The following is a 17608-nucleotide window of genomic DNA, read 5'->3' as shown; positions in this document are numbered from 1 at the left end:
GGACTAAAGGACTTCTCTTTATTTTTGACTTTTGAATTTTTCTTTTAAAAGCTTGATTTTTGATCCCCAATGAGTAAGGGCTTCTGTAATTCTTGTTGATCCAAGTCTGGAAGTGGAGTGGAAATGGAATGAGTGGATGAAATGGTAAAGCTATGTGAGTTCTTAAGAGGGCTGGCGATACACTCAATAGATTCTTCGCTAGAACCACTCTTAGGACTATTGATATCAAAAGTTGCTTGCACCGCTAGAGGAGATTTGCATTCAGACTTAGTAGCCACAACATTAGGTGGTTCACACCCAATTCCTTTCAAATTGTTTATAGATTGTTAATGTTGATTGAATACCTTAGGAGATAGTGGGAGTTGATCAACATGAAAGATATACTCACCACATCCCATATCTTTAAACTTGAACTTTTCTTTGATCTCTGCCTGCTTTGATGTAGAAGCTTTCAATGATTCTGGATCCTCATATGCTGATTGTGGGGGGGAAAAAGTGACACTAAGCAAACATGCCCTAATCTCACTTTCAACCACACACTTGTGGAATACGAAAGAGCCTAGAGGTATCACACAATTGGCTACTTCTTCTTGTGGAAGAGAGAGCCACGGGCTACCTATTAGGATTTCTATTCCTTTGTTGCAATTGAAAGATGAAATGATGCAAGTTCAATCCCTAACCCCAAAGTGCAAGTATGAACTAATAACAAGATTGCAGAATTGAACTTAAACAATGGAAAGCTGTAAACACAAGGACAAGACAAGAATGCAAATGCGTACCCGGAGTTAAAATCTGACTGAAAATGTTCGGGATGGGGGCGCGGGCGCCACTGTCCTGATTCTGCCCCTGAAACTGCTCCGAAAACTGTTGTTTTGCAACCTGAAAAAGCTGTCAAAATGCTGAAACTTGCTGTCTATCAGGAGGACCAGGGTGCCCAGCGCCCCTGTCCCAGGGACCAGGGCGCCCAGCACCCCTGTCCTGGTAGGACCAGGGTGCCCCACGCCCCTGTCCTGGTCTTTTGCTCTGAGATTTGGTGGGAAGGTCGGTCTCAGTCTGCTTCTTCCGGATTTGCAACTTGCGGCGTCGTCCGAATTCTGAAACCTGCACTTATATCTGAAAAGGTGTTTGGGCGGCTATATAGGGTTTTGCCTTAGTCAAACCCTCGCTTCGGTGATTTCCACCTCCACGAATAGCCAAGTTGTATTGTAAAATGTATTGTGTGTGCAAACCTAGTGTGTGTGCAAGGTCCTAAAATGCAAGAAAGCAAACTAGAGCAACCTAGAAAGTAAACCCTAATTGCTTGTAAATGATAATGTAAATGCTCTAAATCAAGATGCAAAGTGATCTAAAGCATGAATAAAGGATATATTGAAGCTTATGCAAAGACATGAAAACAACATGAAATCATACCCAACCCTCAAGGGAGGAGTACAAGCCAATCTTCAGTCGGTAATTTCCTATTGTTCTTCAATGTCTTCCAAGCCCTAAGTGGATGAATGAATTTGATAAGTGTTTGATAGAGGAATGTTGAATGTTGTTGAAGTCTTCAAAGATCTGCTCTTTCGCTGCATATGAGGTTCCTCAAAACAAAAATCGGATCCCTTCAAATGAAGAAAGAGAGCTCTTATGTAGGAAACCCTAGATCGTAAATTCGTATTTTGGCCGACCTAGAGATTGAATATCCCGCCAATTTCTTGGGGTTAAGATTTATTTTATGATTGGATCGCGCTCCTAAAATTTCGGGAAAAATGTCCGGGACCATGTTGCACTCCGGGCGCCATGGTCCCGACAACTTTTCACCAAATTTTCAGGGCCGTCGGATATGATGATTTTAGAGAGAATCCCGAAGTTACAGGTGATTTCGAGATGTTTTGACCCCCGAAATCAAGCCCCCAAGTTTGAAATAGGACCTAATTAGGGTTTTTGATTAAATGATGTATTGGAAGAATAAAATGAAAGGGGCACACTTTAATGAAAAGGGCCCAACTTAATGATGATGAAATGATAAAATAGAACCCTAGACCTAATTAATTTAATTAATTAAGTGCTAAAGGGAAATGCAATGCAAAATGCAAAATGCGCCAAGGCGGGTGCTAAACTAGGTGTGAAATTGTACCACCCTAGCAAGTGCGTACAATTTATGATGCTACACTGATGAAGGAATAGCTTCTCGATTGACTGGTATTGTTATTTTTGATCTAGGTCGCAGATTGTTGCAATATATGAATGGATTTGGGTCAGCTTTGATGGTCACTTCAACTCCATTGTGAGGAAACTTAATGCATCGATGATATGTTGAGGGAATAGCTCTCATTTCATGAATCCATAGACGTCCTAGCAATATGTTGTATGTGAGATCCAGGTCTAGGACTTGACAAACCACATCTTTTGTAACTGGCCCAAGTCTGAGAGGTAAGGTGACTATGCCTTTGGATGAACGTTCTTCATCATCATATGCTTTGATAGTAATTTTGTTTGTAGAATTCATAGCTTTGTCGAAATATCCCAATTGTTTAATAGTGCTCAATGTACAAATGTTTAGACCTACTCCTCCATCTATCAGGACTCGTTTGATTCTATGTTTGTGTATGAAGGCTTCAATGTGTAAAGGTGCATTATGTGGCTGACTTACGAAGGCATCATTGGCTTTTGTGAATGTAAGGGAGTGTGGAATGGAAAGGTATCCCACCATGGCTTGAAACTGGTCCACGTTCAGATCAGTAGGAATAGCAGTTTCTCTCAAGATTTTGTCAAGAATGGATTTATGTGTGGGGGATATGCACAAGAGTTCAAGTATGGAGATGAGCGCGGGTGTCTTCCCTAATTGTTCTACAAGGTCATACTCAGGTTTGGTTGATGAGGAAGCGGTGTTTTTAGCTGGAGCACCTTGCAAAGTGAATTTACCTCGACGGGTTGTGACATTACATTCAGATGTTGGTTCGGAAGAAGATCCAATGCCTTTTAGGACAATCTTGGGTCTTTGGATAGAATTCTCAGGCATTTTGTCCTTGATGATAATGGTAGAGGCATAATTATCCATTGAAATGTGATTGATAGTTGAATCATAGTTATAAGATGCTCTGGTATAGTTGGTCTGGTCATCTGTGGCTTTAGCTTTTCCTTTGTCATGTTTTGGGAATGGGTTCTTAAACATCTCATGTTCTTGATTAGATGAGTGTCCTTCAATCTCAATGTCACCTCTATCAATGAGATCTTGTATGATGTTCTTCAGTCGATGACAATTTCCTGTTTTATGACCCTTGCTCTTATGGAATTCGCAATACTCATCATCATTGACAACTTATGCTTGTAAAACTGTTTGGAACTCAAGGTAGGCTCTTCAATATGTTCATATACATAGTTATTGGCTTTTGAAATGATGCATTGCACACTATGTTGGTTCTTAATCCTCTCCTTTTGCCCATTTCATAGGGTTATAATAATATTCAAGCTTGCTGTCAAATTTACAAATTCACCATTGCTCGGAAAACCTAGATACCTGCTTAAAGAGCAAGAACAAGAAATGTTCGCTCGCGATCTAGCTCCCACAGCTAGACGTTCCCTTAAGTTTGGAATACACGCCCCACTTGCACAGCAAGAAACCTTTCATAATATCAGCTCGATAAAATCTTTGATTCCCTTCCAAAATAAATGGGCAATAAAAGGTCGTGTAATAAACAAGAGGAAATTGCATCAATATAATACACCAAAATCCTCTAGGCAAGTGTTTAACTTTGACATGATAGATGCTGAAGGTACTGAAATTAGAATAACATGTTTTGGTGATATAGCTAAGATGCATTATCATAGGGTTGAACCGGGAGCATATTATTATCTATCAAAAGGTTCCATTAAGGAAGCCAACACAAAATGGAATAAAGTTAACATTCATCTTGAGATTACTTTGGACCACAATTCAATATTAAAGCGTTGTGATCCACCTGTTGATGGTGAAGGTAATGCTTCTCGATTCACACCAATCAATGAACTTACAAACTATAGCAACAACACTTTAGTCGATGTCATTGGTGTTGTCGTTGATGTTAAAGACCTTGCAGTAATATCTAGAAAAGATGGAAGCAGAGTGAAAAAAAGGGTTGTTAAAATAAATGATATGTCGACTTTTACTGTTGATGTTAATTTATGGGGAGTGGCTTGGGAACAATTAGGTGAAGATCTCAAGAATATGCATGTAGCTCAAACAGTTGTCATCCTTGAGGTCACTAATGCTCGTGTTGGCTATTTCAATGGAAAGGTGATCAACACAAGCACATCAACCACTCTGAAAATAAATCCTTCTACACCATAGGCATATGCACTTATCTCAAGAGGAAACATTCCAGCTGACCTTTTGCCACTCTCTTGTGTTGCTGGTCAACTAAACTCCTAATACAGAAGGATGACAATCGCATCTATCTTGGAATGAATGACTGTCCTCTCTCAAACAGTTGAAACCACTATTAGAGCTATTGTTAGAATCATAAAAACTGATTCCTTTTGCTATCCAGCCTGCCCTTTGCAATTTAACAGCAAAGAGTGTAAAAAAAAATGCATCCAACAAAATGACAATGTATGGTTTTGTTCTAGATGCCAAACTCAACTGCCATAATGCAATTACAAATACTTATTGCAGATCATGCTTCAAGACTATACAGGCTCTCTTTGGAGTACTGCCTTTGATGAAGTTGGCACAAATTTGCTAGGCATGTCAACCAAAGATCTTTACATGTTGCAGTATGATTTGGCCGCAAACAGAACTCCTCAATCTATTATCAAGAATGTCCTCTTATCCACCTTTGTTTTCACTCTCTTTGTTACAACAGGGAACTACAACTCGCAGACTAGACTGAAAACAACAATCACCAAAGCAATGTTTGTTGATTTTCAAGGTGAATGTGCTCTTTTGCTTGCAGACATTGCTCGGATGAGTGCAGCTGCAGAATTCCATACCGATTAGTTCGGGCCCTTTTCATATGGCTTCGGGTATTTGATGTATAGATACCTACGCACTGCTTTTCCCCAGCTTAGGCAAACAATACAATATTGTCAAAGGTCGATTATATAAGCACTGTCGAAACTCATATGCTCTTGGCTATGGCAAACTTTATGATTTTGTATTTCCTTTTGTGTTGCTCCAATGCTTGTTTGTAATTTTGATTATCTATATATTAACACACTTTATCTTGCTTCTACCCATCTCATCCCTTTGCTGTTATGTTTCTTTCTGTCCTAATGTTCTTATTCAGCTTCTATGTTTTTCAAATATTATTGATTGATACATTAATATTTATAATATGTTGCAAAAAAAAACCAAAAAAATAGACTATCTATTATCGTCCATTTCCACTCTAAAGACATATATCTACTTGTTGTGTCCTTGCCTACAAAGTCTTGGACATGTTCAACTATACTTAATTTTGTTTGTAGCAATTTATACCAAATTATGTATATATACCAGATGACTTTGCCTATCACAAAACAAACCACTATACTAACGTCTCAGCGTTTAAACCATCATAACAATGTACATCAATCTCTATATCTACATCTACCCTTTTACTTTTTGGTGTTTGCAAACATATATGCTACTATATACACTTACACGGTATTCATTCACTGCCCTCACACAACAAAACAACCAACTACAATTTTCACCTTTACCTGCAAAAAAAATGCTTCCAAATGCAAACTTGTTTACTGCCCTGCCTCTTTACATTTTCTATACGCCGTTTTAACATATAAAACCTCGCAGTTTCACACCAATGCAATAATTTGTTCATACATGTAAATAAATGTACATGTGTCTATGATTATGTATGCTTGTGTGTATATATTTGTATTCTTCTACATATTTACATTTGTGTCTGTATGTGCGTGTGTGTGCACACATATATAAATAGCTATACCCATATACGTCTGCTTGTCTGTATGTGTGTTTGTATGTATGTACATGTGTACCTATATACATACATGCTTACATGCATACAAACATACATATAGACATGCACACTCACACTCAAACACCCACACACACACACATATACATACACAAATACAATCATACATAGAGGCATAACGACATACATACATACATTCATACACACACACATCCACACACACACACACATGCACATACATACATACATACATATATATACATATATATATACATATATATATATATATATATACACGTTCACAGCCCGCTAAAAGTTATTCTTCATCCTTGTGTATTTTCGCTATTACTCATCCACAAACCGACAAATAGGTAATCCTTCGCTGTTGGGCATTTGCCTGCCATACACAATTCCTTTCTGTTCAATCCAATTGTAAATCATGCATGCATACATACATTCATTTATACATTCAAACATGCATACATATATATGTTTATTTACATGTATATATCTGTGTATGTTTGTGTGTGTATGAGCTATGTATGCACCCCAACATTTGCTCCAACCAGCGGTGGAGGGTGGAGAACCATTGGTAGGGAATTGGGGTTTTGCCGTTTGGAGCCTACTTAAGCACATCACACACACACACACACACACACACACACACACACACACACACACACACACACACACACACACACACACACAAGCACATACACACACATATATACACATTCATGTACATACATACACACACACACACACACACACACACACACACACACACACACACACACACACACACACACACACACACACACATGTATATATATAATTGCACAATCACACCCCACCAAAGGTGATTCTTCAACATTGTGCATGTCGTCGGCATGCACAATTTCCTTCTATCCAGACCAATTGTGAATCAAACATACATACATACATTCATATATACATTCAGGCATACATACATATATATATTTATATATGTGTGTATATGTGTGTATGTATGTATGTGTATGTGTCTATGTATGAAATCCAACATTTTCTCCGCTTGGCGATGGAGGGTGGAGAACCATTGGCAGGGAATTGGGGTTCTGTCGTCCAAAGCCTATTTAAGCACACAAAACAAAACACACACACACATGCACGCACGCACGCACGCACGCACGCGCACACACACACACACACACAGATATGTGTGTGTGTGTGTGTTTGTGTGTGTGTGTGTGTGTGTGTGTGTGTGTGTGTGTGTGTGTGTGTGTGTGTGTGTGTGTGTGTGTGTGTGCACTCACACACCACCAAAGGTCATTCTTCAATATTGTGCGTTTTGCCGACATGCCCAACTCCCTTCTATTCAATTCAATTCTAAATCAAAGATACATGCATACACTCATTTATACATTCACACATACATGCATATATATGTGTGTGTGTGTGTGTGTGTGTGTGTGTGTGTGTGTGTGTGTGTGTGTGTATCTTTGTATGTGTATGTGTGTGTGTATGCAATCGAACATTTGCTTGAAACAGCGGTGGAGGGAGGAGAACCATTGATAGGGAATTGGGGTTCTACCGTTTGGAGCTTGTTTGAGTACACACATATCATCCATTGTACATCTCATGCTATGTTCAATAGACCTGTTATTTCCCCCGTTTCTCGATGCATGGTCAAAATAGGCAGTTTTTTATTCACCCCAACTCCACCGATATGTAAAAAAACCTGCCATCTTGATATATATACTGCCTGGAATATATATACAGATAGATATTGTTACAATGTGCCATAGAACCCCATATCCATTTGCATGTCTGCATTATTTCATACACATACAAATACTTGTATGTACATACAAATATACCTTCCTTCCATGCTATCTGTTGCTTTATACGTATGTGTACACATCTGATATTCTCATTCTTAAATCACCATTCAAAATCTAATATACTCTGCCGATTCAAAATGTATGCAATAATAATGCAGGCTGTTGAAGAAGAATTCAATCTAAAGAAAGCTAAAAGAAGTCAACAAAATCATCGTTACTACTCAAAACACAAGGAAGATATTTCAAAAAAATGTCGGCTGGCACACCTCAACTATCAAAATCTCAACCCTTTGCAAGCCTCATGTGCAACCAATGCAATAAACACACCGCCAACAGTTTTGCCAAATGAAAATATTCATATACACAATATCATGCCCAGTGCTACTTCAGCCAAATTCCAACAAACTTCCTTGCATTCCACAAAAAGCAATAAAACAGCTCCACCACAGGAAAGCCACTCTATCTACCAGCATACAATATTCCAGAATACAAATCCACAACAATCTACAATAAATTGTTCCTCTTCTACAGAATACATTCAAGCATTAAAGACCTTCCGTCCTCACATTGATTCATTGTCGACACTTCAAACATGTAGTATTTGTAAAGAAAGATATATTGGGATGCTTGTTCGCAAATGTCAGCCAACAATTATCTGCTCCAGATGCTTTGCTGAAAGAGGCATTCATCGTTTCTCTTTAACTAATAACTTAGACCCAGGTGAACAACCCCTTGTCTTAAAGAAGCTTACCTAGGTAGAGGAGATGCTTATTGCTCGTGTATCTCCTATTTTGCAAGTCACTCACACAAGAGGTGGCCAATACAAATACTTTGGTCACATGATAAGTTTCCCTCAAGACATCTCTGAAATTGCAAAGAAATTGCCTCGCAAATTGCAGGATTTGGAAGTCCTCATAATCCAAAGAACCAATATTCAAGGCCACAAATATGACTACTATGTCAATAAATTCCATGTTATGGATGCATTGACATTTAAAATCCAACATGACCAATACCACAAGGACATTATCATTGATTTCGATGCTTTGAACTTGCTTCCTGATGTTACAACAGATGTTTCAACTATGTTGAATATGTTGCAAGGCATTGACAATGAAATAATTGTTCCTCCAACAACAGATTATTTTGACCCTACAGATCCATTTGCCACAGACATTTCATCATCCTTCATCCCAACAATGCCTGGTACAGCTCGTGAGCTGGAGGCCATTAAAGACACATTGCAACTACATATTGCTGAAAAGAATTTTTTGCCTTGGCCTCAAATAAGCTCCTCCTCGATAAATGAATATAACACTGAAGGTTTGTTGCCTATGGCATTTCCAGCACTCTTTCCAATTGGTATTGCCCTCCCGCTCCAGCCACGTACCAAACATGTTCATTTGCATGAATATGCACTCCACTTGATAAGATACTTCGACCAAAGATTTGGTCAGCATGTCAGGTTCCGCTATTTCATTTATAATCTCATTATGTGCCACCATTCACATCAATCTACAACTGTCTTTATTAGAACTAATATAGAAGAGGCCTTCCCAAGCAATTTGCAAGCATTGTGTGACCATTTGCAGAACACGCCTGATGACCAGTTGCTGAAACAACTCCTCCGCTTTGGCGCAACTCTGAGAGGCACTAGAGCATATTGGAATAAATCTAGAAAGGAGCTCACAACTATGATCTCCCAATTGGGTACCCCAACCCTTTTTTTCACATTGAGCTCGGCTGATACAAAATGGCCTGACTTGCATACCATATTCAATGAAGATAAAGGCCAAAACATAGAATCCACAAGAAAACAACTAGTGGAAAATGTAATTCGCAATCCACACATAACAACTGTAGCGTCGTAAATTGTACGCACTTGCTAGGGTGGTACAATTTCACACCTAGTTTAGCACCCGCCTTGGCGCATTTTGCATTTTGCATTGCATTTCCCCTTTAGCACATAATTAATTAAATTAATTAGGTCTAAGGTCTTATTTCATCATCTTCCACATCATAAAGTTGGGCCCTTTCATTAAAGTGTGCCCCTTTCATTTTATTCTTCCAATACATCATTTAATCAAAAACCCTAATTAGGTCCTATTTTGAACTTGGGGGCTTGATTTCGGGGGTCAAAACATCTCGAAATCACCTGTAACTTTGGGATTCGCTCTAAAATCATCATATCCGATGGCCTGAAAATTTGGTGAAAAGTTGTCGGGACCATGGCGCCCAGCGTGCACATGGTCCCGGACATTTTTCCTAAAATTTTAGGAGCGCTATCCAATCATAAAATCAATCTTAACCCCAAGAAATTGGCGGGAGATTCAATCTCTAGGTTGGCCAAAAGTTGAAATTAAGACCTAGGGTTTCATATATAAGAGCTCTCTTTCTTCATTTGAAGGGATCGAAATTTTGGTTTCAGGAACCTCATATGCAGTAAAAGAGCAGATCTTTAAAGACTTCAGCAACATTCAACATTCATCCATCAAGCATTCATCAATTTCATTCATCCATTTAGGGCTTTGAAGACATTGAAGAGCAATAGGGGATTACTGACTGAAGATTGGCTTGTACCCCTCCCTTGGGGTTGGGTATGATTTCATGTTGTTTTCATGTCTTTGCATAAGCCTCATTGTATCATTTGTATTCATGCTTTAGATCACTTTGCATTTTGATTTGGAGCATTTACATTATCATTTACAAGCAATTAGGGTTTACTTTCTAGGTTGCTCTAGCTTGCTTACTTTCATTTTAGGATCTTGCACACACACAAGGTCTGCACACACAACTTTTACTATACAACCTAGCTATTCGTGGAGGTGGAAATCACCGAAGTGGGGGTTTGACTAAGGCAGAACCCTATATAGCCGCCTACAACCCTTTTTAGATATAAGTGCAGATTTCCAAATTTGAAGGACGCCGCAAGTTGCAGATCCGACGGAAGCGGACCGAGATAGAACTTCACACCAAATTCCAACCTAGAAAGCTAGGACAGGGGCGTGGGGTGCCCTGGTCCTGCCAGGATAGGGGCGCTGGGTGCCCTGGTCCTTGTCCATTTCAGTGAATTTTGGCAGTTTCAGAGGTGGCAGCTTCAGTATTTCAGGCTTCCGGCTTCAGCGACAGATCTTGCAGAATCAAATCCATTCAAGGTACACATTTACATTTCTCCTCTTATCCTTACAATTGTTCATCATTAAATCTCAATTCTACAATCTTGTGCTCAAAGTTACTAGTTCATACTTACACTTTAGGGTTAATAGTTGAACTTGCATCATTCTATCTATCATTTGCAACAAAGGAATAGAAATCCTTATAGGTAGCCCGTGGCTCTCTCTTCCACAAAAAGAAGTAGCCAATTGTGTGATACCTCTAGGCTCTTTCGTATTCCACAAGTGTGTGATTGAAAGTGAAATTAGGGCATGTTTGCTTAGTGTCACTTTTTCCCCTACACATTTTGGTGAACTTGCACAACAGGTTTACAATATTTCATGAAGAAATTATTCAAACATTATTCAAAGCAAAATACCTCTGGTATAGATATGAATGGCAACATCGTGGCTCAACACATATTCATGGATTTCTATGGCTCTCTGGTGCACCAAACATGGACATCATTGATTGGCAAAATGACAATGAAGTCCATATGGCTAAAACTTTCTTTGACACATGCGTTTCTGCTTGGAACCCTCATACCAAAGCTGACCGAAATAATACAGTTTCCTACACTGCAATAGATTATCCATGCTTGGCTGATACTACAAAGATATTCTCAATGTCCCTGACAATCGATTATGAAGCATTGGTAAATACTTTGGAGAGACACACAAAATGCACACAAAATACATGTCTCAAGAAAAAAGGCCATTTATTGCAATGTCCTTACAGAGCTCCATGGCCTGAACAACAAACATCTACATTAACAATTGATAGCGAGAATAAACCATGTTATGCACCTGCAAGGAATGATGACCGCTTGAATATTCATAACCCTTGCATGCTTTCAATATGGCGGGCTAACTTGATTGCCAGCCTGTTACTTCAAGAAGAGCAGTCTTACAATACATTTCAAAGTATGCTTCAAAATCTGAAAAAAGATCAGAATCTTATACTGAAATGCTAAAAAATATTGTAAATGCAACTACTTCTGAAGATACCATCTTATCAACATACCAAAAATTTATGATGGGGATATTAGTAGACTGTGATATCAACGCACAAGAGGCTTGTCATATGTTGCAGAAATTGCCACTCATTACTTGTAGCCGACAATTTATATCTCTTAATGTTAGTAGAAAGGCACTACATCATATCACAAAATCAAATCATGAAATAGACCTATCAACAAGCTATATCCATGCTTACATGCAATGCCCTTCTCAATTAAATACAATAACTCTCTTGCCATCTGAACAAGATTTTTCATATATGCCACAGCGAAAAAGAACAAAATGGCAACTTCGAGAGAAAAAAGCAATAGTAAATGTATATCCAAACTTCACTGCCCCCCCCATTGAAGACAGTGATGAATTTGAGATTTTTTGTTGGTTTGAACTCTTGCTCTACAAACCATTCCGTGACATACCATCAGATATAGGCACTTCCAAAGATCAGGTTATACAAAATTGGAAACTCTTCAGTTCTGTTGGCTATGTTCGGTTGAGTGGTTGCAACATTCTACAGGCTCCTCCACCTCAAGATACAGACTATAGTGACACTGATGATTCTCAACATCAAGAACACTCAAACCTATTTGAATGGGAATTCCTATCTTAGATGGGTCCAACAAATAAATTTACCACAGATGAACTGCAAATGTTAGGGCGACGTGACTATGATTTAAGCTACTCCTGGCCCACCGATATTCCAAATCAGTAATTACAATCTACTACTGTCCAATTCATATCTATAGCAAAATTACAATTTCAACCTCCTACAAACCAAGCCTTGCCCATAATCAATGACAAAACCCATCTCTCATCTGAGCAAAACCTTGCACTTCACATAATTCTACATCACCAATCTCAATAACTTGCAGCTCAACCTCTCCGAATGATTATTCAAGGAACAACGGGAACAGGCAAATCATTCTTGATAGCTTGCATCAGACAAAAGTTGAATATCTCTGGAAGCAATAAGACAAACACATTATTAGTTCTTGCACCTATAGGTGTTGTTGCTTATAATATTCAAGGAACAACTATGCATGTAGGCCTCCGAATTCCTATAAAAGAAATGCATCCTTTGATAGGGCAAGCATTGTTCACCTTCCAAGAGCATTTTAGGCATGTTAAATATCTTCTAATAGATGAAATGAGCTTCTTGGGTCCTAAATTGCTATTGAATATTGACAGTCGCCTCTGCCAAGCATTCCCTGATAAACAACATGAAACCTTTTAGTGGACTCTCCATAATCCTTGTAGGTGACCTTGGACAACTCCCACCTATGATGGACAAACCAGCTTATGCTTCGCACTCTATAGCTCTCAACTTGTGGCGATCATTTACAATAGTTGTAACATTGCATACAATTTTCCACCAACAAGGTACCTCTATTAAGCAACAAGAATTCAGAAGCATGCTCCAAAACATAAGAGATTCCCAGCCTAACAAGCATGACTGGCAGATGTTAATGAACCAAACAAATACAAATTTCACCCTTTTGCAGCAAAATGAATTCAACTCATCGATCCATTTGTTTGCAATAAATAGCTCGATAATGTTGCACAACAAAAGAATGTTGAAGGCGTCTTATTTGCCCATTGCTCTCAGTATTGCACATATTGCACAACAAACTAATACTAAATATGATAACAATGAACAGTTACCATTGGAGCTACTATTATGTGAAAATCAGCAGGTGATGTTGCTAGCTAACTTATGGATTGAAGTTGGCCTTGTGAATGGTTCCATTGGCCTTGTTAAAAACATTATCTATGAACCGAACACCAAACCACCAGACTTGCCAAAATTTGTTATTGTCCACTTTCAGAATTATAAAGGCCCTCCATGGGATACATTACATCCAAATGACATACCCATTACTCCCATTGCCCGAGGCAGCTGTACACAAATTCCATTGACAACCGCTTGGGCGATAACTATTCACAAATCTCAAGGCCTTACATTAGATAAAACTACAATAGACATAGGAAACACTGAAAATCAAGGCCTAACATTTACAACTATCTTGAGGGTCAAATCAATTGATGGAATATGCATTCATCCACCTTTCTCATTTGAAAGGTATGAAAAAATGCAAAAAAGTGCTTTTACCACCATAAGAAAGAAGGAAGAAGCTTGCTTGCAACAACTCTCAGCCCTCACAAGTGCATCGCTAGATTGCAATCTACAGCTATGAAATGCTTGCAAACATGTTTTGGCCTTCGCACCTTCGCCAACCAAATGGTTGATATTCACCAACGACCATTTTGTCTTCTCCACTTCTATTGCACAGGTAGACAAATTCCAATACTAATATATCACAATTCCCACTTTAAAGTTTTCCCATTTCTTAGTATGCTATTTAAATTGAAATATCGTTTCATATACTAACATATCCATTGTTTTTGTATTTTCCTTGGCTCTACAGGTTACCTTCCGCATATACACATTTCAATTCTTTATTGCCGCAAAATAAATAGTTTTTCCATCAAATGATTCACATTCACCACAAACCATTCTGCATTCTCCACTGCTGTTACACAAGTGCCCACGCTGCACCTCCAATGTAAGTTCTCCAAACTTTCATGAACTAAATAACTAAAATGTAATTTATTTACCAGATTTCCGCCTGCACAACCCCTAACTCTATCTATCTTTTAATTCTTGTGTGTTCATTCCAAATTTCCAAGCACCATACAAGTTACAGACACAACAAAAATTCAAACATAGTTTCACTTCTCGCAATTCTCTTAAAATAGCATTCTCTAGCTCTTCACACATCATTGATATTAAACAAAATCAATACATATTCATAGTATTTACCAAATCGATTACATTTCCACATAAGTGACTTCTCATCTCTTTATTAATTCTATTGCAGATTACAGATGTAGACCTCCCACCAACCAAACTTTACCCGTCATGCAATTGGAATCACCATATTCTACACTGTTGTGATGCAAACAACCACAACTATTCCTACATCAATGTATAGCTGCCCAGCCTTCAACTCAATAGTTCCCGCAACACTACAACACTCTTGTATGCACTAATGTCTACACACTACAAACGGGTGATTAACAGTCAAATTTTATTCGCATGTTCTTGCACTTGTACTTCAAAAAATACAAGATTAGAAATAATCTTTTTAAACTCCTTCATCCTAAATACTTTGCATCTCTACAAAATTCTGATACAGATGCACACCTCCCACCAACCTTTCTTTAGCCATCATGAGATTGCATCGATTTCCTGCATCATTGTGGCACTGTCGCCTCCACCAATGTCTGCCCCCTCTAAACAGGTAATTCATACTCACAACTTAACATCTTTAGCTTGTTTTCTTTTCAAACAAGCATGTCCCTAAATAGCTATATTGTTTGCTCGCTAATTGCATTCCATCTGGTTGCTAACCACTGCTTTTAATTTCCAGATAACCGTTTGGTTCAGGCCATCAGAACATACACTGTACTCTGCCCTTTTACGTTCAGCTTTTAGTATGAGGTTTTGTTTGCCGGTAAAGTGTCAGCCATCCAAAAAAAGTTTTCCTGGTTACATTTTCCGTCAACAAAAAACTTGAAGCTGACTGGTAACGTGTGCTTCCCGAAATCTGTTATTGAATGGCTCTCGAAATTAATTAAATTATGCTGGAACTTTTAGGTTAATAAATAAGCATTTACTAAGAAAGGCTTGTAAATTTTCCCGCCAATAAGCAGCTGAGAGATGGAATTTTAGAGCCCTAAATATATTCCTCCATATTTTGGATGTTCTCATTGTTTTTGGGGAATTTATGCACCGCCATGAAGACAAACTATCACAGCCACTCCTGCAGATTGTGAGGTATGTTTGGGTTTTTGTAGTGCTCTTGCTTCCTCTGTGTTGTATGCGTCTAAAATGATTTTCCATCAAAATAGTGCATTTCTTTCTCAAAAGTTTTAGAGTTCCTGCAAGGTGTATCTGGTAGATTTTGAGCAACATTTAGACATTCAAGCTATGTTGTTTTGTATGATTATGTTTCACTCTTTTGAAAACCCCGATTTTAAACTGCGCAAAATAGCTTAACCAAAAACAAATATCTTCCCTTCTTTGTTGTCTATCTACGTGTGTGTAGAATTCATTTTTCATTCTGAATGGAATTTTTATAATTAAATTACAGATTTGACATTTGCTGCTGTGTACCTGAATGGTACTAGAAAAACCTGGCATGCCCTTTTTAACCTGTCTTCCATAGTAAACGTGCTTCTTGCTTATATAATATCAAATTCATGTCATTTGACTTACAGGTCACGTTTGAAGTGATACTATTATGACAATATGCATCTGTGATGGACAACATAACAATCATGTTGAAACCTCATTATCATCATGTCAATTGCTTTGCCTAATGGCTAGACTATAGTCCATTGAATTAGTTTTTTATTCAATCTTAAGTCTGTATGTTATGGTTAAATTGCAAAAATCTTCGGCTAGCTTATATATTTATTTTTTTGTTGTGATTTTGCTATGTCAAGCTTTGTATATAGTCGTGATGCCATTTGGGTGGTTTATATTATTGAAATGAACAATTTTTAAGTGTTAGGGTGGGTATTAACTTCATCATAAAAAAACTGTGAACAATTGTGTTGAAATGATATTTTCAGAGCAATGATCCAGTCAAAAAAATTAGTTATTGAATGGATGTTGATATCAGGAAAACTAAAAAGACTATCAAGCTTTGTCTTCCAAAGATGGTTTGCCCAAGTATTTATGAAATTAAGTCTCTTGTTGTTCTATCAACTTTAATCAAGACATTTTATTGAGAAGTAAAATCTACAATGTGTGGCCTTTGTGGACAACTGCTATGGAGAATTTGTCAACAACATCGAACCAACTATTGTGGTGGGTGATTTATGTTTTTGCTGCTACATATCTAATGCTGCTATAGAATCGTCAAAACCTTGTTAAGCTGTAAATGTACTTTTCGAGGAATTGCTTTTGGTAGACTTTTTTCTTTGTTGATTGAGTTTTGATTGTAACAGATAAGATTCTTGTACAAACAAGTTGGTCTTCTCTGTTGCAAGCTGCAAAAGTCATTGCAGGAAGCCTAATTAAGAATCCTGGAGGTACCACAGCACCTTGTGCAGGCTATGTAGCTAGGAAAGAAAAATGGGTCAAAGCAGCACCAACTCATCTTTCAGCTCCACACATACGTATAACTCAGGGGAGACCCCAAGAGGCATCACGCACTTGCTCTTTGAACGTTTATTTTTATCCCCTCAAGTGGTTGGGGAGCCAATTAAGGTAGATCCTAGCAACTAGCATCTGAATATGAGAACTATTAAAAAATCTCCCATTTCAATTTTAACTATTTGATGATTAGGAAATATATTTAGATAGGCACAAGAAATTAATCCCTTTTGGGTGTCATTAGGGAAGTCTTCTTGTTACTCGAGTTATGCCAGTAGAAGATTATAGAGTGCAACCTCTTCCTCCAGTGCCTCGGCATGATACCATACAGGTACTACGCTACACCCACCTTTTTGTATTCTTCTACTAATCTCTTACTTGATTGCACTTTTGCTTATTTGGATTGAAAAATATTAAAATAATCATATACTCAACAGAAAATCTGAGTTGATATTGATTAATGAAGAATAAAGCCATTCTCAAGGTACATTTATATGCAATCATATTTGTTGAATTTTATTGCATAATCATATATTTGTATAATCATATACTTCA

At 38.0% G+C, this 17608-nt stretch overlaps 1 protein-coding gene across 1 annotated transcript; it reads left to right on the top strand.

The window, feature by feature from the left end:
- Nucleotides 1-3523: 3523 nt before the first annotated feature.
- LOC131052181 (replication protein A 70 kDa DNA-binding subunit C-like) lies at nucleotides 3524-4957 on the top strand. Its single transcript, XM_059211487.1, has 2 exons — nucleotides 3524-4255; nucleotides 4634-4957. Exons 1-2 carry the CDS (start codon nucleotides 3524-3526, stop codon nucleotides 4955-4957), a joined length of 1056 nt encoding a protein of 351 aa, XP_059067470.1.
- Nucleotides 4958-17608: the final 12651 nt, after the last annotated feature.

The sequence above is a fragment of the Cryptomeria japonica genome, chromosome 9, assembly GCF_030272615.1.
Source record: "Cryptomeria japonica chromosome 9, Sugi_1.0, whole genome shotgun sequence".
Classification (NCBI taxonomy): domain Eukaryota; kingdom Viridiplantae; phylum Streptophyta; class Pinopsida; order Cupressales; family Cupressaceae; genus Cryptomeria; species Cryptomeria japonica.
The sequence above is the reverse complement of the archived record's forward strand: the minus strand, read 5'-3'. Positions and strand labels throughout refer to the sequence as shown.